Raw genomic sequence first — 23,496 nt, forward strand, 5'->3', positions numbered from 1 at the left:
ACCAAAAATTAACAACATTGTTTGGGATTAGTGTCACTATGTTAGCTTATCTGCATCAGTAGAAATGCCTTTCTTTTATTGCTATTACAGTGGTACCTCGGTTTTTTAACATAATCTGTTCCAGAAGACCGTTCGAGTTCTGAAATGTTCGAAAACTGAGGCACGGTTTCCCTGTAGAAAGTAATGCAAAATGGATTAATCCGTTCCAGACCTTTAAAATCAACCCTGAAAACTGCAAATTTAGCATGAATTTTACTATCTAATCATACCATAGATCCATAAAATTTATAGCGTTCGTAAACCAAAACGTTCGTCAACGGAGACATTTGAAAACTGAGGTACCACTGTATTTCCTTTCCTTTTCTCAGACATACCCCTTGCCTTTGTCTCCTTATCAGAATATTATTTGGACTAAATCAATGCTTCTCAAATAACTTTTTTTTTAAATCTCATATAAATGCTTGTTGCTTCTCACTTGGCCTTTTATTTTTAGGTTAACAAATGAACATAGGGGTATGTATATCTTTACAAATAAATGTTTTCATATTAAGAATGTTTTAATATCCTTTTCCCGTATTTTTTCTCATTTTTCTGAAATAAACATGTTTCTTTTGTAATAAGGAAAAATATTAACTTAATTTTGGAGGGAATAAAAATTAATTTCCTCTGGGAAACTTTCCTTGGCAGAATTAATCTTTTTATCTTCCTTTGCTCCTGAGGCTTTGTTACCTTCATTACACTTGGTTCCGTGATTATTTGCTTTCTAGTCCGTCTACCCCACTGGACTGCTCGCTCTTCTAGGGTGGGGTTCGTGCCTGATTTAGCTCCATGTCCCCCGTGTCCAGCACAGCTCTAATGCAGAAGCCATCCCTAAAAGCTGAATGGAGGAGGAAGGTAATGGAGGAGGAATGACCAATATCCAGGCCCTGCCACTTTGACCATGTTTTCATGATGAAAAGCTGAGTTATGGAAGAACAATTTCTCCTCTATTTGTGGGGGAGGAAGCTCTGCCAGACAAACTGACTGTGGCAAGAGATGAGGCCAGATGGGCAGTCCAAGCGAGGGAATTCATTTCCCCCTGGTTATTAAAGATGCTATCTGACGGGTGTGCGGCTGCCAGGGGCAGTCAGCAGTGGGGTGGGTTGTTCTGAATGAAGCTCTCTATCTTATGCTGCATCTGCAGGCCAGTTCTGCAAATGTAATAAAGCCCTGGCAGCTGGAGATACGCACTGACCTTCCATCTCCTTCCCACCCCTCTACAGCCCAGGCTGAGAGAGGTTAGCAGAGCAGGCTCCAAACTCCCGTTTTGCTCTCTGCCCAGAACGTGACACCCCCATCTGCTTGGCTCTTCCAAGACAGGAGACATAGTCAAATGCTTCGGGATGGTGTCCTTACCCCTTGTGTCTAAGTTGTAAGGGACTTGACACTTTAAAAAAATTGGTTTTGGGGTGGACAGGTGGCTCAGTTGGTTAGAGCACAAGTCTGGGCAATGGGGCTGCCGGTTCGATTCCCACATGGGCCAGCGAGCTGCGCCTTCCACAACTGAATTGAAGTCAATGAGCTGCAGCTGAGCTCCCCGGTGGCCAAATGGCTCAGTTGATTGGAGCGCGTCCTCTCAACCACAAGGTTGCCGGATTCGACTCCCACAGGGGATAGTGGGCTGCGCCCCCTGCAACTAGCAACGGTGACAGGACCGGGAGCTGAGCTGCGCCCTCCACAACTAAGATTGAAAGGCCAACAACTTGACTTGGATGGAGCTGATGACTCCTGGGAAAACCACACTGCTGTTCCCCAACAAAAAGTCCTGGAAACACACACTGTTCCCCCATAAAGTCCTGTTCCCCTTCCCCAATAAAATCTTTAAAAATAAAATAAATAAAATAAAAAATTGTTCTTGTTTTTTTTTTTTCAGTTGTTCTTATAAATTATTTAATGGCTACAAAGGAATATGTATAATACACATGTAAAGGTTGAGTACACTTATAACTCTTTGCAGCCACGTCCTAGTATAAGCAAGAGAACATCACTTTTTCCTTTTAAGACGCCTGCGTGTCGGTCCTCATCCCATCCCTTTCCCTTCTCTCCGAGATAACCCTTACCCTGAATTTACATTTATCATTCCCTTTTCTTTATAATTTGACCACATGTTTTTTATCCTCAAACAATATATCATTTAGTTTTACAAGTTTGTGAGCTTTATGTAAATAGACTTGTTCTGTATTTTTCCTAGACTTGCTTTTTCACTGAGCATTTTCGTTGCTATGCATTTCCATTATATGAACTGAGGATTTATAAGAACTTTAATTTCATAACGTGTGGCCCAACACTTGGATTTTTGCCGTTTGAACTCTCAGGCTGCATACAGAGCATGACTTTACTTCTTGGACTTGGAATCTGTCTACAGAACGAACAGTCTCTCTGTGCTGTTTGATTTCTGTTGATAAGTAACCCAAAAGCCTTTTTCTACAAGCCTGAACTAGAACGAGGACATTGACAAATGCCTAATTGATTGCCCATTGTTCTTGTACCACAGCCCCACTTGCTGACCACTGAATCAGCCACTGTTGAAAGTCCAGTTGTCCCCACCAACCGGAAAACCAACGATCTAAGTTTATGGTCTTGTTTTCCCAGCAACCGATCTCTGATGATCAGCTGCGAGCAACTTACACCTTTTAAAAACCCTGTTCTCCCCCGCCCACCTCAGAACATGTCTTTGGTTCATACCAAGGGCTAACTTCTCTAATTTGCAAATCATGTATGAATAAAACTCTCTTTTAATTTTTTCCGTAACTTTTGTTAACAGAATCAACCAAAAATTTACTCCCCTTTTGATGACATAAAGACTATTTGCAGTTTTTTGCTAATCATGTTCTTGTACATGTATCCTGAGCATGTCAGTGAGTTTTCCTGAGGTTTATTAGGAAAGGTGTGGCTGGCTCACATCTTCACATCTTCAGCGTTAACAGATGACGCCAAATTGTTTACCCTGGTACAAGGCGGTTGCATCAACCACAACAACTTACAATCCCACCAGTAGTGTTTCAGTTGTTAGGCATCTTCACCAATACTTGATGTTTCCTTTTTTTTCAAATCATTAAGACAGTATCTCATTGTGGTTTGAAATGTAGTTTAGTTTGCATTTCTGGGATTTCTAATGATATTGAACATCATGTTATATGTGTATTGGCCATTTCCTTTCCCTGTTTTGAAAAGTGCCTATTCGAATCATTTGTCCATGTTTCTTCTATTGATTTATCTTTTTCTCATTGATTTGTAGTTCTTCATATGTCCTGGGCACTAATCCTTTGTCACTTTAACAAATCCTTTCTTAAGCAGAAATACGTTTTATCTGTCTGACTAAACTGTAATCCTGGGGGTAGAAAGCACAAAATTCTAAATTAGACCAATGAGGATCCTTTGGGATTACAACTTCGATTTCCCGGCTGCTCCCTCCACATCTGTCAAAGTGCTGGAGGCACTTGAGTGAAGTTAAGATTTTTCAATGGCTGAGCGGGAAGGTTACAGGCTGTTTTTGTTTTGCTTTGTTTCATAAAGAACCAATCACAAGACTAAGAATATTGAGTTGTCAGATTTTGATACCTCCAGAGGAGGGCGTGGACACGTTGAAGTGAGCTCGCCGCCCTCTCACCGGTGACTGGCGCGGGGGAAGCTGTTTCTTTTGCCCCAGGTGCTGCCTTGTGATCTGCGCAGAGGCCAGAACCTTGTGACCTCTCCAGGTTCGCGGGAAGCTCTCCGACCTGACAGCCAAATTCCTTTGGTTTTAAGTCCCTCCAGACCTGACGCCCAGCCGAGCCCTCAGTTCCTTTACAGCTTTACCTATAGCGCCCCAGAAATGCACGGTCCCGCCGCTGTGCTAGGAATTACTGTCAGGTAGGCGGGAATGTGCAGCGCACCCGAGGTGGTATTTTAGCTGTAGCCACAAGCCTCCTATCCCCCTGTCTTTCCGGCTGAAGGAGTCTCTGGAGAACGTGTCTTGAGGATGGGAAGTGGGGATCCGCTAAAAGCTTTAAAGACGGCCCTCGGTGCGGTGGGCTGGAGCTTGGGGGCTTAAGCGGGGTCGCCGTTTGCTGTCTGCTCTGCTTCATCAGGACAGGGGCGGGCAAAAGCAGGACTTTGGAACCTGTTACTGGAGGTGTTGCAATAAGGGCGCAAGGTCAACATGCGAGCTTGGCGCCGCGGCCCGTAGTAGCCCTCCGAGGCTACCCCCGCCCCCAGGCCGCGGGTGCCTGAGCGGTCCCCCAGAACACGCATCCTCTTTGCGGCTGGACCCCGGCAGAAACCGCGTCACCCGGAGTCCTAATGCGCGGCCCCGGGTTAGGGGCGGGTCCCGAATAGCTGGGGTGCAGGGGCGCGTCACAGGCGCGGGCTCCTGATTGGCCGCCGTGGCGGTCACCGGCGGGGCGCACTGGGATTGGCACAGCCCGAGGCCAGGGCCGGAGTAACGGGACTCTGGGCGGCGGGTTGCAGTCCCGGAGGCCGAGAGGTTGGCGTCGCCGCGGAGCCCAAAGCCCAGGTGGGAGCCACGCCGGGACCCGCGCACCATGCCCTACCTACTCATCAGCACTCAGATCCGCATAGTGAGTACCGCCGCCCGACCAGTGGGGGTCAGGACCCGGCCCCGGGCCGCGGGGGCTGCGGCCGCACCTCGGCGCCTCCCTCCCAGGCAGCGCCCGCCGGTGCTGGGCCCGGAAAGTGCCCGGGACACGCCCCCTCGGGCCACTGGGGAGGGAGGCTGGGCATCCGACTCTGCCCGGATCCCTGGACTCAGAGCTCTGGGGGACCCCGCGCCCCCAGCACCGCGGAGGCCAGGTGCGTGCGCCCCGGCGACCCACCGAGCCCGGCGCTTGCGGCTCCTGTCCTGCCTGGCGCGGGAGGGCCGAGCCGCCGACAGGGACGCAGGAAGCCCTGGCCTCGCACGTGGGGCACTCACTGCGGGGGGTGGGAGGAGTGGAACAACCCGCGGGAAAGAGGTTTGGAAAAGAAAAGTACGTGCTAAGCTACATCCATGTCCCTGCCCCCACTAGCTGCACCTTTAGGCACTTCCAGGAAGTGCTGAGGCCAAAAAGGAAGAGAGGAAAGACCTAGCTCGTGAAGAAAGGGGAGACCGCCGCCGTTTGGGGTTGGAGGTGGGGAGAATACCATTCAGGAGTCTGAAGTCACCCTCTTTCTTTGGGCGCAATTTCCTCCTCTAAGGTGCTGGTCGCCCCAGGAGTCCCCGTTTAGCTTCAGAATTCTCTAACTGGGTCCCCGGGCTGGGCTCCAGCATGCTCCCCTGCCCCTTCCCACTCCCCACTGCCCGGTGATCCATCAGAAAAGACGCAGCTCCCTGAGGGGTGAAGGAAACAGGCGGGCTCAGCACACGCAGAAGGTCTTGGCAGTGCCCTAGGGCAGTGGTTTGAGAACCAGTCACTTGTGCAACTGTTAAAACGTGGACTCCTGGGCCTCTTCGCAGACCTCCCCAAACACTAAGCCTGGGGCACCGCAGGTGGTTTTTTGTTTTGTTTTGTTTTTAATATAGCAGCTTTATCGCTATATAATACGCATACCACAGAATTCACCACTTTAAAGTGTACAATGGGGTTGTTTTTTATAGCATATTCCAAGTTGTGCTATCACCATGACATTAATCAATTTCAGAACATTTCCATCACCTTAGCAGTCACTTCTCATTCCTCACCCCCCACCTCCAGTTCCCCAGCCCCAGGGAACCACTAATCCACTTTCTGTAGTAATATGTGGTCTTTCACACCTGGCGTCTTTCACTTAAAGTTTTCAAGGTTCATCTGAATTGGAAGACGTATCAGTACTCATTCCTTTTTATTGCAAATAGGATTCCACCATATGGCTACACCACATTTTACTTACCCATCCATCAGTTTGAAAAACATTTAGGTTGTTTCCACTTTTTGGTTATTAGGAATAATGCTGCTATGAACATTCATGTACACGTTTTTGTGTGGACATGTTTTCTGTTCTCCAGGTGATTCTGACACACACACACACACACACACACACACACACACACACACACACGGGTGGTGGTGCCTGGCATGAGGGTGCCAGTCGATGGGCACCGCCCAGATCAGCCTGGAAGGGGCTGGTGAAGCCTCACGGCTCAGCCAGATCATGGACCGGCTCCACCCTTTCCCAGCTTGTAGTCAGCCCTCAATGCCCCTCACCTCCCAGTCTAGCCTTTACCTGAAACTGGCTCAGTACCAGCAGACAAGGGTGGAAGGAGAGGCAAGGCCTCCCACCGCTACCTGGCGGCCAGCCAAGCAGCAGCTGCGGCTTACCTTGCAGGAGGCGGGCCCCACCATGGTGGGCGATGAGTACTCCGATCCAGAGTTGATGCGGCATTTGGGGGCCTCAAAAAGAAGCGTCCTGGGAAACAACTTGTAAGTAATGGCATTTCCTAAGTCTCTTCTCCTCCCTGGGCCCTAGACCTGTCCTTGTTCCCTTTACACACCACCAAGCCCACGGACAAATGCCACTGCCCAGCCTCAGAGCCCCTCTGCCTCCTTTCTGGGGCTCTGTCCTCTTGTACGGTCAGTCCCCGTCTGCAGCCTTACAGCCCCCCAGGCTTGCTCTGAAAGCTTTCCCACTGACCCTCTTTTCACAAGAGCCCAAGGACAAAGTCATGTCCCAGGACAAAGTCCCAGGACAGAGTCCAGGTTCCTGGAGACAGGACTACGTAAGTGGACTGTTCCTTGCCCTCTTATCTCCACGCTGGACTCTATCAAGGCAAAGCTACGTAGACAGAGGGAAAGTTTTCTGTCTTGAAGAGCTGGCTGAGTAACAAAGGTAAGCCTTAGAAACAGGGAGCCGGCAGCCTGGGTCCTCCTTCCAGCTCAGCCAGCTGCCTGGGGCTCGTCCACTTCCCTTGGCATCCTTTACACCAGCTCCAAGTCTAAAGGGTGAGAGCTGCTTCCTTTCCTATCCCATAGGCAGGGAGAACCTGGCTCCAGAGGCTGCAACTCCTGAGAAGGGTCCCCAGAGTGAGCCCCAGTGCAAAGGGCACAAAGGGGAGGCGAGCTGGTGCCAGCCCCTGGGGCAGTGGTGGGGGGCTGAAGCCAACCCTCTCCCTTTGCCGTGAGGCGCCCAGCTTGGGGCTTGAGCCCTTTATCTACTTGGCCCTTTAGAATCAATTTATCCTGAGAAAGAAACCAAGCATTCTGTGCTAGGGAGCAGCACCGAGTCAGGAGCTATTAGGGGGCAGCCTAGTACTCTAGGACTGTAGGACAGCCAGCATGGCAGGAGGGGGGCAGAGGCCTAGGGGACCCTGGAGAGAGCAGGCCCTGCCTCCTGAACAGTTTCGCAGCCCAGGGCACATAGGGCTGTCACCAGACAAACAAGGGTTCTACTGTCTTACAACATTGGCAAAGCTACTTAAGCCCTCTGTTTTCTCATTTATAAAATGGGAACAATAATGGTGCCCTCCTCAGGTTTTTGGGAGGAATAAATGAGATCCTGCATGCTAAGTGTCTAGCAGGGGAGGCGGGAAGGGAACGTACACTTACTCAGCCTGGCCGTCGAAGACACCAGCAAATGTCAGTCACTATTCTGAGCATTCCTGACCAGGCCTGGTCTTCCGCAGACACTAGCTTGTATGGGGAGCTTGTACCGTGTACCCCCTCACGATGCCCCTTCACCTTCTTCTGTTCACAGCTGTGAATACTTCGTCAGTGACCCCCCTCGCATAGTCCTGGACAAGCTGGAACGCAGGGGCTTCCGGGTGCTGAGTATGACAGGGGTGGGCCAGACGCTGGTGTGGTGCCTGCACAAGGAGTGACCCACACAGAGGAGCAGACAGGCCACCCCTTCGTTGAGTGGTTGCCATGGGCCGCGATCTCAAGCCCCTGCCTCATTCACTGCCCTGCCCCTCTCTTCCCAAATCGTCATTTTTCCTTGGCCCAGCACCACTGGGCAGTGAATGGCCCTCTCTGAAACCTGCCTCAGCAGGGGGATGGGAAGGGCAGGGCCCCTTGCCCTGCTGCTCCCAGCTGCCCCTCCACCTTCTGGCCTGGCTGAGGGCCCTGGAGGAGGCCATGTTCATGTGTTGGCTGAGGAGCTGGCAAGAGCCGGGAACATGGCCCCTAGACTGGGCGGGTGGGTCCTGTGCCTCTGGTCCAAGCCAATAAAGGGCTGCAATGAGTGGTTGCTCCTCTGCTCTGCAGGCACAGGGACGCTCACTGAGCGGAGCGCCTCTGGGGGTCTGGCCACCGCCGGGGAGGGAGAGCCCGGCCTGGGCGGAGCCACCGAGGCAAAGCCCAGAGAGCAGGGCCACACTTGGGCAGGCCAGCACCCTGCACCTATGTATGCAATAGAGGTAGACTCAAAAAACTTTATTGGTGACGTTTAAGAAAAGGGCTGTGGGCGGCTGGGCTGGAGGCTACGTGAGCTGCGCCACCGCGTCTTCCTGTTGCATCCGCGCGATCAGCTGCTGCCGCTCGGCGGCTTGGCGCATGCGCATCATGACCAGGCTCTCGTAGTCCCTCTCAGACACCACTGAGTCCTGGGGGACAGAGGTGGGGAAAGGAGGGGTCAGGGCAGCAGAGCACAGCCCCACACACTCCAAACTGGAGGACAGGGCCTAGGCAGAGCTAGAGTCAAGAGTCCAGGACCCTGGAACAGCCTGCAATCCCAACTCATCCATGTTTCTTCGGAGCAAGTAGGCCTTTGGCCCCCAAGCCAGCTTCTCAACCCACCTCAACCAGGAATCACCCCCACCTCCCGTTCGCAGGCCCTTCACATCTAGTCAGCTTGGGTTCATCTTTCCCAGGTGACTCACTTCCTCATGCTCTAGCCAGGCCCTTGTTTCCCTTCATTTCCTCTCAGCCCTTTATTTGACACTCCTTTCCTCCACCCCACAGCCTCTGTTTTTCACAAGTTTCCAGTGAAGGGAAGTCATCAGAGGTGTAGAAAGCCACTCCTCTCTGCCAGGCGGAGGCAAGAGCATTGCCCCCCTCCCAGCTGTCCAGCTTCCCTGTGGTCTGGCTCCTGCCCAGGATGCAGGAGAAGGAAGCCCTGCCCCGGACACAGCCTCAATCAGCCCCACCCTAGAAGGAGAGAAACAAGCATGAGGCCCACTTGCCTCCTAAAAATACACACCAAGGCTCCTGGAGGGCAGGGCCTGGCTTTTTCTTTTATGATCTTGCCAGCACAGTGCGGGAGATTAAAGAGGACTATATTTTAACAAAAGAATAATAAACAACCACCTCAATGGGCCAAGGCTGTGGGGTGAAAAGGCAACTCTACAGTGCCACGAGCCAAGCTGCCAACCCCACGCCCTGATAAGGTCTGCAGTGGGAATTAAATCACTTCCTCCCTCAGCGCAGCTTAAGCTCTGTGACGTGGGAAGCCCACTTGGGTTGGCACAGAAGCCAGGCCAGGGGGCTACACAGCAGACAAAGCTGCGGAACCCTGTTCTGCAGGACACCAAGCTGGTCCACTCCCATGGGAGAAGTCAGGAGGAAAGTTCGGTGGCCAGTGACCTGGGGAATAAGAAGGGAATGGTAGGGTGCAGATACCAGGCCCTGGCCAGCTGGTGTGGAGTAAGGGGTGTGCAGAACCAGGAAGTTTTATTCACCCCAGATCCCCTTGCTCCTCCCGACAGCACCCTCCTCTCTCCTCTCCCATGGCCACCCGAGGACTGTTGCCCTCCCGGCCAGGCTCACCTACGTAGGCCTGACCCAGTGCACTGCTGACAAATCAAGGCAGCCCCGTGGGGCCCAGGCCCCTCCACAGAAGGGATCTCAAGTGAGGCCCAGGCAGCCCATGGGGAAGGATGGGAGGGCGGGGTAGGAGGAGGCAGGACCCAGGCCCTCAGCTGCTCTCACCTGTCCTGAGGCCATGTGGTAGGTCGAGGAAGGATGAGGAAATGGAGCAGCCAGACTGGATGTCAGGCCAGAAGGAGGGCAATTCTCCCCTCCCTAAGGTAATACTGCTCTGCTGTGAAAACTCAGAGTCACCCTGGCATGCCCCGAGCCCGGCCCTGGGAGGAGCCAGCCCTTTCCAGACATGGGGCTGCTCCCTGTTACCACACCCTCTACCTCCTTCCCCTCATACCTGTGGGCTCTGCTAATGAGGGTCTGTCACCCGGCCCCAGGGCTGAGTCACCCACAAAAGCAACAGGTCTCTTCCTCTCCCAGCAGTTGTTGCAATAACTGCCACCTTCCCTGAGCCCCTCCTTCCCACACACACACTGGGGGTTAGGGGGCCAGGCCCACCTGCTAGGGCCCAGGGTGGCGGGGGGGAGGGGGAGGACGCAGCATGGCGTCACACAAAGCAGCGCTGTCCCCAGACGAGTCCCCAGAGGAATCTTCAGCTCCCCAGTGCCCTGGGGTGTTGGCCACGGCTGCCCCAGTCCTTGCATGCAGTGCTACAATTACCTCAGAGCATGCAACCCGGCTTCCCACCTGACTGAGTCAGCTGAGAACAACACACCTCCACGTCACACACCAGCACAACCAGCTGGGCACTAATCAGTCAGAGAGCCTCGGCAGTGAGGCACAGGGGCCAGGGAGAGAGGGAGAGCTGTGGGCCGTGAGGAGCGGGGCTAGGGAAGGAGGACAGCCAGCCCTGCCAGCCCTGCCCGCCCTGCCCGCCTGAGAAGATCCATCTCTGACCTCCCCAGAGCCGCCCTTACTCCAGATCCAGTAAGTGCTGCTTCTTCCTCTTGGGGTTTTTTCCACTGCCCTATCAAGTAACCAGGCCACTCTTGTCCCTCTGGGAAACGCTGTCGCCAGGAACTAGCAGTGCTCTGCTGTCCTCTTCCCGGGACCTCGTATCACCACTGAAGATGCTGACCCAAGCTCTGTGCTGAGCAGAAAGCCAGAGACCTCTGCTGAAACCCACATGGGCTGTCTCCGATTTTTGTCATTCACTGCTCCAGCAGGAACCAGATGGTCTCTAGCCACTCCTGAAGTGGGCTTCTAAGGTACCAGGCTGGTCTGCTGGCTCCCTGGGTCCCATGGAGACCTGGCGGAAAGGCTCCTTCCGCAATGCCTCCTTCTTCAAGCGGCTGAGCCTGGGGCGGCCGAGGCGACTCCGGCGACAGGGCAGCGTGTTGAGCCAGGCCAGCACAGCTGGCGGGGACCATGAGGAGTATAGCAACCGAGAGGTCGTCCGGGAGCTTCAGGGGAGGCCAGATGGCCGGCGCCTGCCACTGTGGGGGGACGAGCAGCCCCGGGCCACCCTGCTGGCCCCACCCAAGCCCCCGCGCCTCTACCGCCTCTACCGAGAGAGCTCAAGCTGCCCCAATATCCTGGAGCCCGCACCTGCCTACTCGGCTACCCTGCCCTCGGCAATCTCCCTGGGAGGCGCCCTCCATGAATACTCTGAGGAGGAACTTTTGGACACCTCCACCTTCCAAAGGACACCTGCTCCGGACCTCAATGATCCCTTCTTCTCCTTCAAAGTGGACCTGGGGATTTCACTTCTTGAGGAAGTTCTACAGATGCTGAGGGAGCAATTTCCCAGTGAGCCCAGCTTCTGAATGGGGTGAGGGTGGGCAGAAGTGGGGTGACTAGAAGAGCCGGAAGCCTGGGGACCCCAGGGAAAGAAGGTATAGTTGTGGATTAAGAAAAAGGTGGGGGAAATGGGGGCTAGCAAGAAGATGGTGGCTGGCAAGCAAGGATTGAAGTTAGCATGGTGGATTGCAGCTAGCAAGTGAGGTTGGTTGGCAGAGAAGCAGACGGCAAGTTGCGGATCATGTGGCTCCTGCTTCCTGTGTCTCCAACCCAGCCGCCAGCGAGACTATAGTGACCTTCAAGTGAGGCAGAGGGTGAACGATAAGGCCCTAAAGTCCAAGTCAACAGCCTAAGTTCTACCTTCCTCCAACCAGCTTCTGAGTCTCACCTATGAAATATGATGAAATAACCAGAGCCCAGATTAGTTTAGTAGCCTACCAGCCACCAGCAAGTGATGGAAACGTGACTCAGGCATTCTGCTTGCAAACCAGGTAAACGGCCAGACTCTGCTCTCAGATTTAATTGTGAGGGTTGAAGACACACAGATCCTGGGGAGGTCCAGGCAGAAATGATTGCTAAGTGTCCCCTACAACTCTCACAGCCAAGGAATCAATAATCGGCATTATGTCTCAAAGTCAAACCCCCCGCCCTGTGCCTGACACAAGGCCACTTTGAAGACTGGGCACAAGGTTTTGGAGTGGCAACTATGAGACTCAGGCCAAAATCATGGAACAAAAACTCCTCAAATTTGATTTTCCTTGCAAAAGTTATAGCAGAGAGATGACATCAGCTGACATTTGTGCAAGTTGCTATTTTAATATATACTCATATGAAAGGGTGCCTGAAAATATAATAAAGTGAAGAGATCTTTAAAAAAAAAAAAAAGAAAAAGGTGGGGATAGGAATCCGGGGCCCTGCCTGCCCTGTGGGTCCTCAATAGTCCTCCAGGTCACCCCAGAGTGGATGGACAGAGGCACAGAGGCGAGCTGGAAGTGTTGCTGATGAGAGCTCTGAAAGCAGCTGGCTAGGCTGGGACCAGGTGGAGGCCAGCTGAGGGGGAGGGCAGCGCCAGGTGTGAGTCAGGGAGTGGAGAACACACAGACTGGACAGATCAGATGGGTGCCCGCCTCCGTCCTCTCTGAAGCCACTACCAACAGAGGGAGGTTACAGGACAGGTCTAGGCAAAAGCAGTCCAACTCCAGCAGAAGAGGAAGGTGGGGAAACCTGAGGGGAGAGGGGAGACGGGCCTGACCTGGTCCAACGTGGCAGCCACTAGCTACAAGTGGCTGCTTACACTGACATAACTGAAACGAAGCAAAATTAAAAATTTAGTTCCTCAGCTGCACTAGCCGCATATCAAATGCTCAACGGCCACAACTGACTAATGGCTACCCCAGGGGACAGGACAGGGCGGACATTAACATCACTGGAGAAAGTTCTGTTGGAGAGCGCTGCCCTAGACCATGGCCGGAGCCAGCAGTGGCATGGTGGGAAGGGGGACGCAGAGGAGCCTGCGGCAGACGGGAGAGGCTGGCAGAGTTGGCACAGCGAGGCATGCAGAGATCCAGAGTATAACTCAGGAGCAAGGCCACACAAATCATGAGCAGGAACGGGGGTATGAGAGACACGCTGCCAACACAGCTGCCTGGAGATTGCCTGAGGACGGTGGCTCCGGGGAATGCCAACTGAAGGCTCAGGCACAGCTCGCAAAGGCTGCTTTGGAGAGTTCCCAGAATTATTAGCAATGGGAGCCCTTGGGAAATGCAGCAAAAACAGTGGCAGATTTCTCTCCTTCCTGCAGCCACGCAACATAGGAGGACTGACAAGGGGATGGACAAGACATGTGTGGCTGTTGCCGTGACGTGGTCTCAGAACCCTCCACCATGACTGGGGAGCCCTACTTCGCCTGAACCCTCTGCCGATGGGGGCCTGCCACCCAGGGCTGAGCTCGCTGGGTCAAGGCCCCACACAGTGGCCTGGCCAGAAGACCTGAAACCTAGCCTAGGTCAGCCTGTACTCCAGGCCTTTCCCAGTGTGGAGAGAGGGACAGGGACACTTCTATGCACAGGGCTTCTACAACTCAAATCCGTGCCTCCATCTTCTCTCCTTCTGTGAGGATGTGCCCAGAAGAAAGGCTCCCCTCTAAATGCAAGAGATAATGAATAAAGTTCTGTATAACACAGCCTGTGGCGTATCACCTGGGGCTGAAACACTGGGACATCACGGTGGGGGAATGAGCTCTCTAAAGAACGGTCTCAAGTTGGGCCCAGACCAGTTCCTTTCCCTTCTCTGTCCAGGGTCTGGGACACACTCCTGGGGAGCGACCAGGCGAGGGACATATAGGAGAGAAAGGGTGGCATGACTGGGGCAACGAGAGCAAAGGCCTTGCTGCCTCACCGGGCACTCTGTTCACAGTACCTGAGGCTTCCATGCAGACCCCGGGCTGTTTCAGAGAAGGGAGAGCTTTTGGCCCCAAAGCTCTCTGTCCCACCAAAGTGGGGAGGGGGTGACCAGGGCTGCTGTGTGTGTGTGTGTGTGTGTGTGTGTGTGTGTGTGTGTGTGTGTGTTGCTAAACAAAAGCCTTCATGGAGCTATGAGGACGAAGAGCTAGCATTGGGCACGCATCCGCTGAAGTCTGTGCTTCACCATGAGTCAGGCCGCCAGGCAGCAACGGCCCCAATGTCAGCAGGGTACCCTGTGTTATTTCTAAGGACGAAATACTGCATCTTGACAGCAGCCACAGACACACCTGGAAAATGAGCTGAGGAAGGAAGAGCTGCCTGCCCCCTGCGCCCCTTCCTCACAGCAGTAGATGGTCTCAGTGCCAAGTGCTTCATTTCACAACCAAGCAGCCTGCAGGCCAGGAAAACCCCTTTGGGAGATACGTCTCCAACAGCAGAGTGGGACGTGGGAGAAAAGTAAGGTCTAAGCATTGTGTGTGTGGGGGGGGGGCCCGCTGGCACTCAGAAGGAAATGGGTCAGCACGGAATCCCAGTCCTGCTCTTGCTGGCAGACCTGCCAATCTCTCCCCATTCCTGGTGACCTGGATTTGCAAGGAAAGGGCCCTGAGAAGAGCCCCAACAGGAAAAGGTCCCCCGAACCCTGAACAGGTCCAGCTGAGTGAGGCCTGGCTCCTTACCTGTGACAGTCCTGGGTGGCTGGGGTCCTCCATGCCCTGGGGCCGTCCCTCCAACCAGGAAATCTTCAGAGGGTTATCGAGCAGGCCCACTTCATTATGGACAGCCAGCTCCTGCCAAACACGCATCCAGTTAGTCACATCACTCTGGGCAGCTCTCAAGTGGCTTTCTCTACCCCCACAGAAAGTACCAGAACCAACACTCTCGTCCTCCAAGCAAAGCTGAGCAACCTTCCCACAGCGGTGTGCTGAAGCTTTGACCCTCTTCATGGGGTGGGGGGAGAAGGGGGAAGGGCAGTGGGGGCCCCCACCCTGGAGGCGAGCCAGCTCCCACTCAGCGTGGAGGGTGTGGAGCCAGGAAGCAGGAAACGAAGTCACTCTGTGCTCTCCTTCATCCCAGAACATTCTCCCGCCCAGCCCTTCATTCGCTGCGCCTGTGCTCCTGGGAGTCGGGGGACCACTGGGAGACCTTGGCTCTGAGCTGGGAGTGTGGGTACCTGGCTCACGGTACCGCAGAATTGTTCCCTTCCCTGGAACTGCAGGGCCAGCAGTGGCCCCCAAAGCCTCACGCAGCACTCACCGCAGCCTTGACAGTTGCAAACTCCACCACGGCAGTGCCTGCCTTCTTACTGGAAAGCACCAGGTTGAGCACCTCTCCGTACTGTGGGGACAAGAAAGGCCCAGCTCATGCCAGAGACAAGCCTGAGGCCTGGGGCACAACTTCTCGTGTGAGGTTCCCAGAGAGGGGAGATCAGAGATGAGAAGAAAAGAATTTTTTTCCAAGAATGTAGAACAGTAAAGGAAGTTGAGCAAAGGACTGGGGACTTTGGCAGAGTCGCACAGCTGCCTTGCCGACTACAGGTGGTGACGTGGGCGGGGGTTTTGTGCCAGACGCCCCCCTCCTCTCTCCCATGCACTCAGCTAAGGCCTCTGCTTTTAGGGATGACCTGGCCAGTGAAGGCAAGACAGGTGGGAGGGGATACAGGGCAACACAAGCGAGAGGAAGCCTGGGGAGAAGCCAGGCTGTCCTGTGTCCTAGGAGCTAGGAGAAAAAGGCAGGTGGAGGGGTTAAGAGAAGTTTAGGCGTGGAGACCCTGGGGTGTGCCCCGAGGTGATGGGAACGAGGGAAGTCAGCAGGGCAGACCTTTTGAAAAAGCTGCAGGAGGACATCTTTGGAGTAGCCACCTTTTGACTCATCCTCCTTCTTGCATTTCCATTTTAGCTGAAAAGACAACAGTGGGCGTCACCACAAACACCGACCTTCGCCCGAACAGCACCAGACCCCACACCTGAGCTTTACAGTCTGAGCAGACACTCTTCTGGTCTGCAAGGCACTAGGAATCTAGGGATCCCCTAAAGTGTGTTTCCCTTGAAAATGGACACGCAGGGCGGCCTGCTCACCCACAGCCATGTGGCTAGGCCTATAAGAGTCTCTCATGGAGGGCTTCTGCGACATGCTGCCCGCAGCCGTCAGGGCTAAGAGCAGCCTTCCATGGCGAGCTGAGAAGCCATTCTAATCCCCGGGCAGTGGCAGGATGGAAGGGTGTGGGCAGTGGAGTGGCTCCCAGGGATCCAGCATCCCCACCAGAACTCCTTGAGCCACTGCACACATCTGTTCTTGCTGACAGGAGGTGGTGTGGGGTGGTGACCCATGGATCCCAGAGGGCTCACCTTGAGCTTGGGGGTTCCTCCAGAATTTTCTGCCTTTCCTAGAAAATGTAAGGAAATTAGCAAGGTAGAGTATGAGGGAGCCAGAAATTCTCCCGAAGCAGACACAGCCCAGGGCCTGAAGGACATAGAAAAGGTCACTCTGGCCAAGGGCAGTATCGGCCCCCTGCTGAGGAGGACAGCAGCAATCCCACCCCCAGGGCCGGGAGCCGCCTGAAGGCCACGGTTAGCACTCTGCCAACGAAGGGCTGTGAACCCCTTCTGGAGACAGGAGGGAGAGGGACGGACCACATGGTTCTACCACTAAAACAAAGAGTCTTTCCCCCGGTGACCTGCTCCAAAATAGAGACAGTTCTGCTTGGGACTAAGAGATACCAGGCCAGGAGACCCCGGGCAGAGTAAGAAGCAGACAGGCCCCAGAGACCTGGTAGGAAGAAGGGCCAGGTAGCACGCATCTAAGCGGTGAGCCCTGGGGTTCCAGCAGTTGGAAGCCTCCACAGTGACCACCGAGCGGCCAGTGTGGCTTCCCCAGGCATCTGGAGCTGCTCGGAGCAGGAAGCGGGTTGGGCTGATGGACGCTCACCTCTCACCCGCTGTTCCCGTTCCTTGCGTATCTGCTCCTGGATCAGCCTCTGCTGCTCCTCCAGCTGCCGGGAACCCTCTTCTCGCAGGCGTTGGATCTGCAGAGCGGGGGTTGGGGGGACAATTCTGTGCAGATCCAATTCCAGGTGGGCTCACCTTGTAAAGTCCCTGGGAGGGTCCACCTGCGAGCCAGGGCTCAGCAACCTGTGGGGGGGACAGATCACCCAGCCCCCACAGCAGCAGGTGGGTGGGCGTGTCCCCGTAGCCAGCACAGCCCCCTGGGTCCGCCCCTCCTGCACGCCTGCAGACGGCCGTGGGCCCACGCCTGGATGCTCACCTCCTGCCCGAGCGTCCTGCTGCTCCGGCTCTCCTCCTCCTCCTCACTGCCCTGGGCCTGGGCCTGCGCCTGCCGCTCCCGGGCCTCCAGGTCTAGGCACAAGGGTTAAATGACCCAGTGGCTGGTCTAAGGAGTTTCCACATGGCCTCAGCCCACCCAGTCTGGCTGCTTCCCCAGTCTCACACGGGATGAAACCGTACAGTAACGCTGGCCCCTCCCTCCATGCCCACGTGCTCCTGAATTTGTTCCCACTGAGAAAAGTCACAGCATGGAAGAAGTACAGGCTCCGGCTGCGTGGCCAGGGCCTGGAGGAGTTAAATCAGCTCACACTGACCAAGCTGGTTCTCTGATCAGTGAGCAGGGTGTGGGTGGGCGCTTATGTCAGCAGCCCAGGGCCATGTGTCAGGGTAGCTGTGGGTGGAGCTGCTGGCCTCTTTTCCTGTGGTTTGGCTCCACAGCCTGACAGGAGACCTAGCCTTGGCTTTGATGCTTTTCCCACCACGGAGCTCAGGTTGCCACTGTCTGCTTCACCTCTCCCCCCAGCTCACACTTACGGAGCCTCACTGCAGACCCGGCTACAGCAGCTCCTACAGGAACGGCAGGTTCCCTGCAGGGTCCCGGAGCCATTCCCGCCTTCCAAGGTGGCCCTGGGCCAGGCCAGCCTCTGTGACAAACCCTCCTCTCAGGCCTGGGACTCACTGCTTTCTTTTCTGTACACCTTATTTACCTAGACTCTCCAGTTTGTTTGTTTTTGAGAGAGAGATGGATGTACTGGGATGGCATATGTACATATTAAGTATATGGAGACCAAGTAGGCAAGAGGAAGGGGAGAAAATCAAGTGAAGATGCCAGGACCCATCTTCCTGGGGAGATGGAAATGTTCTAAGATTGATTTACAGTCATAGCGGCTGCATTTAGTAAGTTTACTAAAATTATTGAATTGTACACTTGAAATGGGTGGATGTTATATTATACAAAACACACCTCAATAAAGCTCTTAAAAAAAAAACCAAAAAAAACCCAGAATGCCTGAACCTCCGTGGATCCTCCTCAGGGGACTTCTCAGAGCAAAAGCTCTGTGCAGAAATGAGGCTGGGACAAATAAAAAGACCCAGGATGGCACAGTGACTAAGAACACGGATCTACTGCTACTGCGTGGGTTTAAATCCCGGCTCCAGCAAGTTCTCATCCTGGTGGTGCCTTAGCTTCTTTGTCTACAAAAAAATGGGTTTAGTAATACCCACCTCCTGGGATCACTGTGATAATTAAAGGAGACAATAAAACATTTGTCAGAGCTTAGCTAATAGTAGATCTAGTCGCTGTTATTATTCCTGAGTGTCCTTTAGGACCCACCCCTGAAAACAGGGTTCTGCCCAGAGCCGGGGACAAGAGACTTTGAGCTGCTGGAAGGGAAGCTCCAGGAAGAAGGGTGAGGGAGCTGCATGAAAACAGCCCGGGGAAACCACCCAGCACCATGATGTCACCTACCAAGCTTCACTTTCTTCCTTTTCTCATCAAGTTTCTGGGTCCTCTCTGCTGCCTGTTTCTTGGCTTTCCTGACCTTGTCATACGCAGCCTGGCGGGAGAAAGGAACACCAAGGAACAGTCAGCCAGAGAACAAGCGCAGGGCCCAGCCACCTTCCTGGCCCCGCCGCCTAGCCCGAGTCATCAGGAGGCAGTCTGGTGACCAGGTCTCCAGGCTGGGACAGCAAGGACTGTGCCACATGGCAGAGTATAGAGGACTGAGGTTGAAGCACCACAGGGTCCTCTAACCACTGGGGACAATTCGGATAGAGGGGCATGGGCTTACCCTGGCTGCAGCGTCGGTCAGTACCTCCAAGGCCTGAGAAAGCTGGTGGAAGAGTTCAGCTACACACAAGGATCAAAGAGAGAGAGGAGAAAAATCAAGTTAGACGTGGTGATGGTGCTTCCTCCAAAAAGCACCTCAAAGAAGCCACAGGCTGGCAGAAAAGCCGACATCAGCAGATGACGGACCATGAAGGAAGGCTGAGCACGTGAGCAACTGACCAGGTGCCCCCCACATGAGAGCCAGGCTGTGCACATCAGCATTCCACGGCACTCCCACTCCCACGGGAGCGGCGGTGGGGAAACACCATGCCAGGTCAGCTGGCCTCCTCCTCCCCAGGCCTGGGAGAGTCTCACCTGCTCTGGGATTATCTGGATTTTTGTCAGGGTGGCAGGAGAGGGCCTTCTGCCTATATGCCTTCTTCACCTGGAAGAGTCAGAAGAGGGGGTCGGTCATTCACTCTCTCACCCTGGGATGGACAGGAAAACCTTGCTAAAGTGATAAGTGAAATCCAGAAAGTGCTCCCCACCCCTAAGAGGCTGCTGGCTCCCACACTGAGACCGTCACCTCACGACCACCAAGGAGATTTACAGTGGAGGCAGAGGCCATGGAGGGGGCCAGCCGCGCCCAGCAGAGGGGCTGGGCCTACTTCCTGCCGATGGATCACCTAGTCTCAGCACCATGGATGTCAAATGGCTCCTGGCAGGGGCAGGTTCTCTACAGCCACCTGGAAACAGGCACTCTCATACACTCCTGGTGGGCATGTACCCTAAGGCAACCTTTCTGGAGGAAAATTTCACCATCAAATTTGAAAACGTACTTTCCCTTTGACCCACTCCTAGGAATTTGCCAAAATAAATATATAGGATGCCCTCCATACCACGATTTATATTAGCCCCCAACTGGAACCAACCACAATCTCCCATTTTTAATGAGAGATCCATTAAAAAAATTGTGATAGATGTCTGTATGTGCTAAATAGAAAGATCTTCAAGTCCTCATCACAAGAAAATAAGTGATTCTGTAACTATGTGTGGAGACAGATGTTAACTAGATTTGTGCTCATTTTGCGATATGCACAAATATTGATTCATTATGTTGTATACTTGACACCTGAAATCAATACGTTGTATGTCAATTATACCTCAAAAAAAAAAAAAGGATCTTCAAGGTATAGTGTGTGGAAAAAACAAGGCTTAGAACAGTGTATATAATATGATCACTTTGGGGTTTAAAAGAAAAATCAAATAAAATATAAATAGAGATACTTGGGTTTGTGCATAGCCTTTGTTTTCTTTTCCCCCTAAAGCAATCATAAGAAATATCAGAGTGGTTTCTTTTGGAGACAGGCTGAGCAGTCGGAAAGGAAACATTCACTTCTCATTTTATACCATTCTGTAGTTCAAATTTTCAAACCTTAAACAAGTCTTATTTTACTATCATTTTTTCTAGTCAACAGAGGTTATCTTAGTGGGGAGGTTATGGTCCATTTTTAGTTTTTATCTTTGCATATCTCTGAATTGAAAAGAAAAAAAGTAGTAATTCTTATATTAGTAGAAGATTCTCTTTCATGCGTCACCCACTCCGCTGTTTTAAGGAAGAGCACAAAATCCCAGGATCTGCCCTCTGCTTGCGGAGGCCTTGCCCTCACTTCTGCCTGCATATCTCACGTGCTGCTCAAACCTCCCGGCAGGAGCCTCTGGACCCGGAGCTTCCGTGTCTGAGGGGACTAACAGATACTCCCACAGAAGTGTGCTGTCAGGACGCAGGGGAGGGCCTGCAGGCAGCTGCCGCACTGCACGCCCACCGCACCCGCCCAGACCGCTGGGCTGTGCTGCCACCTGCTGGACCATGCCAGCACCACACCTCCTGCTGCGCCAGGAGAGCCGGGTGACTCTCCTGGCGCAGCAGGAGGCGGCAGGAACCACTCCCAGGACAGGCCTCGAGCCGCAACGGTGGTGTCGTCATGCTTCCCTGTCTTCCCGCCTTCCCATCGCCCACCCATGTCCACCTGGGGCACCTGTTCACCTCCCACCCCAACCGAGGTTTTCACCCTTCAAAAATACCAACAGCAACAACGAAATCTAGCTGTTTTCACTACCAGAAAAGGGGAGGTAACAGTTTTATATACAGTCTAACATTTGAAATAGCATCTTTCCTCATTTGTCTTTTCTCCCTTTCTCTTTCTTTTGCCTCCTCCACTGTGCCACCGGCTTCATTTCCTTTGTTTTAAATCAGGCCTTCAGTGTGTATTCTTTGTATTTGGGGGTCCTTCCTTTTTATTTTTCTTCAGTAAAACAATACCAAAAAATGCATAAAGAGAAAGCTAAAAAACTAATGTTCATTCCTCATTTCCCCAGCCCTCTCTCTCTTCAAGGTGCCTTTCTACGCCTTACTCCTTGCTCATTCGGACATATGTAAGCACCGAACGCACTACAGGAGGCTTTGGGTTTTGTTCCCCCCTCTCTCCCCACCTCTTCCTCTGATCCCACCCCCACCCTCTCTCTGAGATGGGCGAAAAGAAGCAGGGAGGAGGGGTTTCTAGCGCCTCACCTTGCAACACTGCCCTTCAAATGAACTTTCTTAGGACCAGGAGTAGGAGTGTCCTACTGATGTGGGGGGATTTGGGGGAAGATGGTTTCTTTTGTATCATAGGGCTTTTAAAAAGTGCTATAGTTGAAGGGCAGGAACGACCAGTAAGAAAGTAAGAAAGGCCATGAGGGGCAGCCAGTTAGCTCAGTTGGCTAGAGTGTGGTATTGATAACACCAAGGTTGCCGGTTTGATCCCCACATGGGCCACTGTGAGCTGTGCCCTCCTTAAGAAAAAAAAAAAAAGAAAAAGAAAAGGGCCACGAGGTGGGCTGGCTGATAGCATATTCTTCATTTTCTTTCTTGCTTTTTTTTTTGCGAGAGAATGCTTTATTAATTTTATTCTGAAGGAATATTAAATATTGTTTTGTGTTTTATAATTCATCAGAAAACTGTTTTTTTACTTAGGGAAACAAAATTGTTCAAAAATGAAAAAAATTAATTATATAATGGGAAATTAATCTACATGTATTCCTTTGACAAATGTCTATAACCATCTCATCAGATTTTGCTTGAAGCTACTAGTCTAACTAGACCTAGGTTACCTTACTCCCCTGGGACCCCCATCTTACCCCACCCCTCCTGCCTCCCACACTCCCCACATTTACAACCAAACTAGTACCCCATTACTTGATGAATCCTGGACCCCCATTTCTTCAAGGCCTGGCCTGGGCCTCAATTTCCAAACCCCCTTTTAAGGTGTAAGTGGCTGAACATTCTATATTTCAAGATCCTATACGAAAAAATTACCAGTCTCCTGCACTAACTAGATATTAGCATGGAGAGAGGTGAGGCCAGAAAGTCAAGGTCAGGCTGGTATTCATCCCCAGGGAAGGACATCTAAGGGCAGAGGAGAGCTCTCTGAGAGCCCTTCAGTACGACACCAAATCTCCCCCACTCCTGGGTCTGCTGATGGAGCATCTAGGATATGTAGGGGCTGAGCTGGAGCTGGGGATACAGAGAAAAAAATCAGTCATTTCCCTGACACCGAAAGGGAAGGAGACTGCTTAGCAAGCAAGATGGCTGTGAAAACAGTTAATTACATTGCAGTGTGTGAGATGCCATAAGAGTGGTCCATAAGAAAGGGGAAAACAGAGAACGGAGTGACTAAGTTTAGTCCTGAAGGCTTCCTAGAGCAGGCGATATCTGAGCTGGTTCTGAAAGGTGAGTACTTCTCCAAGCAGAAAGCCAGAAAGGCCACTCAAGACAGAGGGTATGAAAGAGCCTGACTTCTCTTCAAGTCCCAGCTTACAGAAGAAATATAAAAGTTTTGCTTTAATGAGGAAAAGGACACGAAAAGAGAGGGATGGATGCAGTAAAACATGGAGATGAAAATAATGTTTCTGTCAACGGATATTTTGGTTAATTAAAAAACTTTAACCAAAGAAAAATAATGGAAGAAAACTAGGAAAAGAACAAATTCAGACAAACAGATTTCAATGCACAGACTTGAGAGGAAGAAATGTTAGGCAGGAACAAGAGCACACATACATATGGGCAAAGCAGTGCAAACTGGGACAAGAAGAGTTGAAAATAAGGCTTAAGGAATGGTGAAGTTAACTCAGGTATGACACTGAAAATACACAACAGTTAATGTGATTCATAAGGTACGTGTGATTCATAAAACAGAGAGTAGGACAATTAGAAGGAAAGCCCCAGGCTGCTTATGAGCCGGGCAAGATGTGGGGAGACTTCTGGGTTCCAGGGTAATGAACCAGGACAAATAACTGAAGAGGCTTATGGGGTCTCCAAGCCCAAAAAACCTGAACCTCAACACTGTCTGCTATAAAAGTGTATCATAAAGCACGACAGCATCAGGCAAAGTTAATGGAACATAAGCCTGGCCAAGAAATAAACCTTAGTAAGTGTAAAAACTCAAGGTACGTTA

The 23,496-nt window shown here is 52.5% G+C and overlaps 3 protein-coding genes across 4 annotated transcripts in view; 2 read left to right on the forward strand and 1 right to left on the reverse strand.

The window, feature by feature from the left end:
• Positions 1–4,225: 4,225 nt before the first annotated feature.
• GCHFR (GTP cyclohydrolase I feedback regulator) lies at positions 4,226–8,172 on the forward strand. The gene is made up of 3 exons (XM_019725475.3): positions 4,226–4,598; positions 6,322–6,416; positions 7,687–8,172. Exons 1-3 carry the CDS (start codon positions 4,563–4,565, stop codon positions 7,808–7,810), a joined length of 255 nt encoding a protein of 84 aa, XP_019581034.1. The 5' UTR covers positions 4,226–4,562; the 3' UTR covers positions 7,811–8,172.
• Positions 8,173–8,348: 176 nt separating this feature from the next.
• The window catches only part of DNAJC17 (DnaJ heat shock protein family (Hsp40) member C17), a 36,173-nt gene continuing 21,025 nt past the window's right edge, over positions 8,349–23,496 (reverse strand). Inside the window, exons 2-11 of one of the 2 annotated variants that reach the window (XM_019725473.3) lie at positions 19,376–19,445; positions 19,023–19,081; positions 18,701–18,788; positions 17,213–17,304; positions 16,877–16,973; positions 16,297–16,334; positions 15,770–15,847; positions 15,206–15,286; positions 14,629–14,739; positions 8,349–8,533 (exon numbers count right to left, since the gene is read on the reverse strand). In XM_019725473.3, the coding sequence (XP_019581032.3) occupies positions 8,411–8,533; positions 14,629–14,739; positions 15,206–15,286; positions 15,770–15,847; positions 16,297–16,334; positions 16,877–16,973; positions 17,213–17,304; positions 18,701–18,788; positions 19,023–19,081; positions 19,376–19,445 (837 nt within the window). In that variant the 3' untranslated portion in view covers positions 8,349–8,410. Of the gene's footprint in view, positions 8,534–13,737; positions 14,533–14,628; positions 14,740–15,205; positions 15,287–15,769; positions 15,848–16,296; positions 16,335–16,876; positions 16,974–17,212; positions 17,305–18,700; positions 18,789–19,022; positions 19,082–19,375; positions 19,446–23,496 lie in introns of those variants that run through there. The other variant, XM_074327904.2, reaches the window with a different exon arrangement.
• Positions 8,530–13,671, forward strand: C3H15orf62 (chromosome 3 C15orf62 homolog). The gene has a single exon (XM_074327907.2). The coding sequence runs from the start codon at positions 10,991–10,993 to the stop codon at positions 11,513–11,515; it is 525 nt and encodes a 174-aa protein (XP_074184008.1). The 5' UTR covers positions 8,530–10,990; the 3' UTR covers positions 11,516–13,671.

Source organism: Rhinolophus sinicus, chromosome 3, assembly GCF_057876585.1.
Source record: "Rhinolophus sinicus isolate RSI-liver-muscle chromosome 3, RSI-T2T, whole genome shotgun sequence".
Classification (NCBI taxonomy): Eukaryota; Metazoa; Chordata; class Mammalia; order Chiroptera; family Rhinolophidae; genus Rhinolophus; species Rhinolophus sinicus.

What these genes read in the sequence shown, in the direction of transcription:
- C3H15orf62 (XM_074327907.2), top strand. Translation starts at nt 10,991, where the DNA reads ATGGAGACCTGGCGGAAAGGCTCCTTCCGCAATGCCTCCTTCTTCAAG.
- GCHFR (XM_019725475.3), top strand. Translation starts at nt 4,563, where the DNA reads ATGCCCTACCTACTCATCAGCACTCAGATCCGCATA. An exon ending in TCAGCACTCAGATCCGCATA is followed by an intron (nt 4,599 to 6,321) that starts GTGAGTACCGCC and finishes CTTACCTTGCAG; the next exon opens with GAGGCGGGCCCCACCATGGT. An exon ending in AGCGTCCTGGGAAACAACTT is followed by an intron (nt 6,417 to 7,686) that starts GTAAGTAATGGC and finishes TTCTGTTCACAG; the next exon opens with CTGTGAATACTTCGTCAGTG.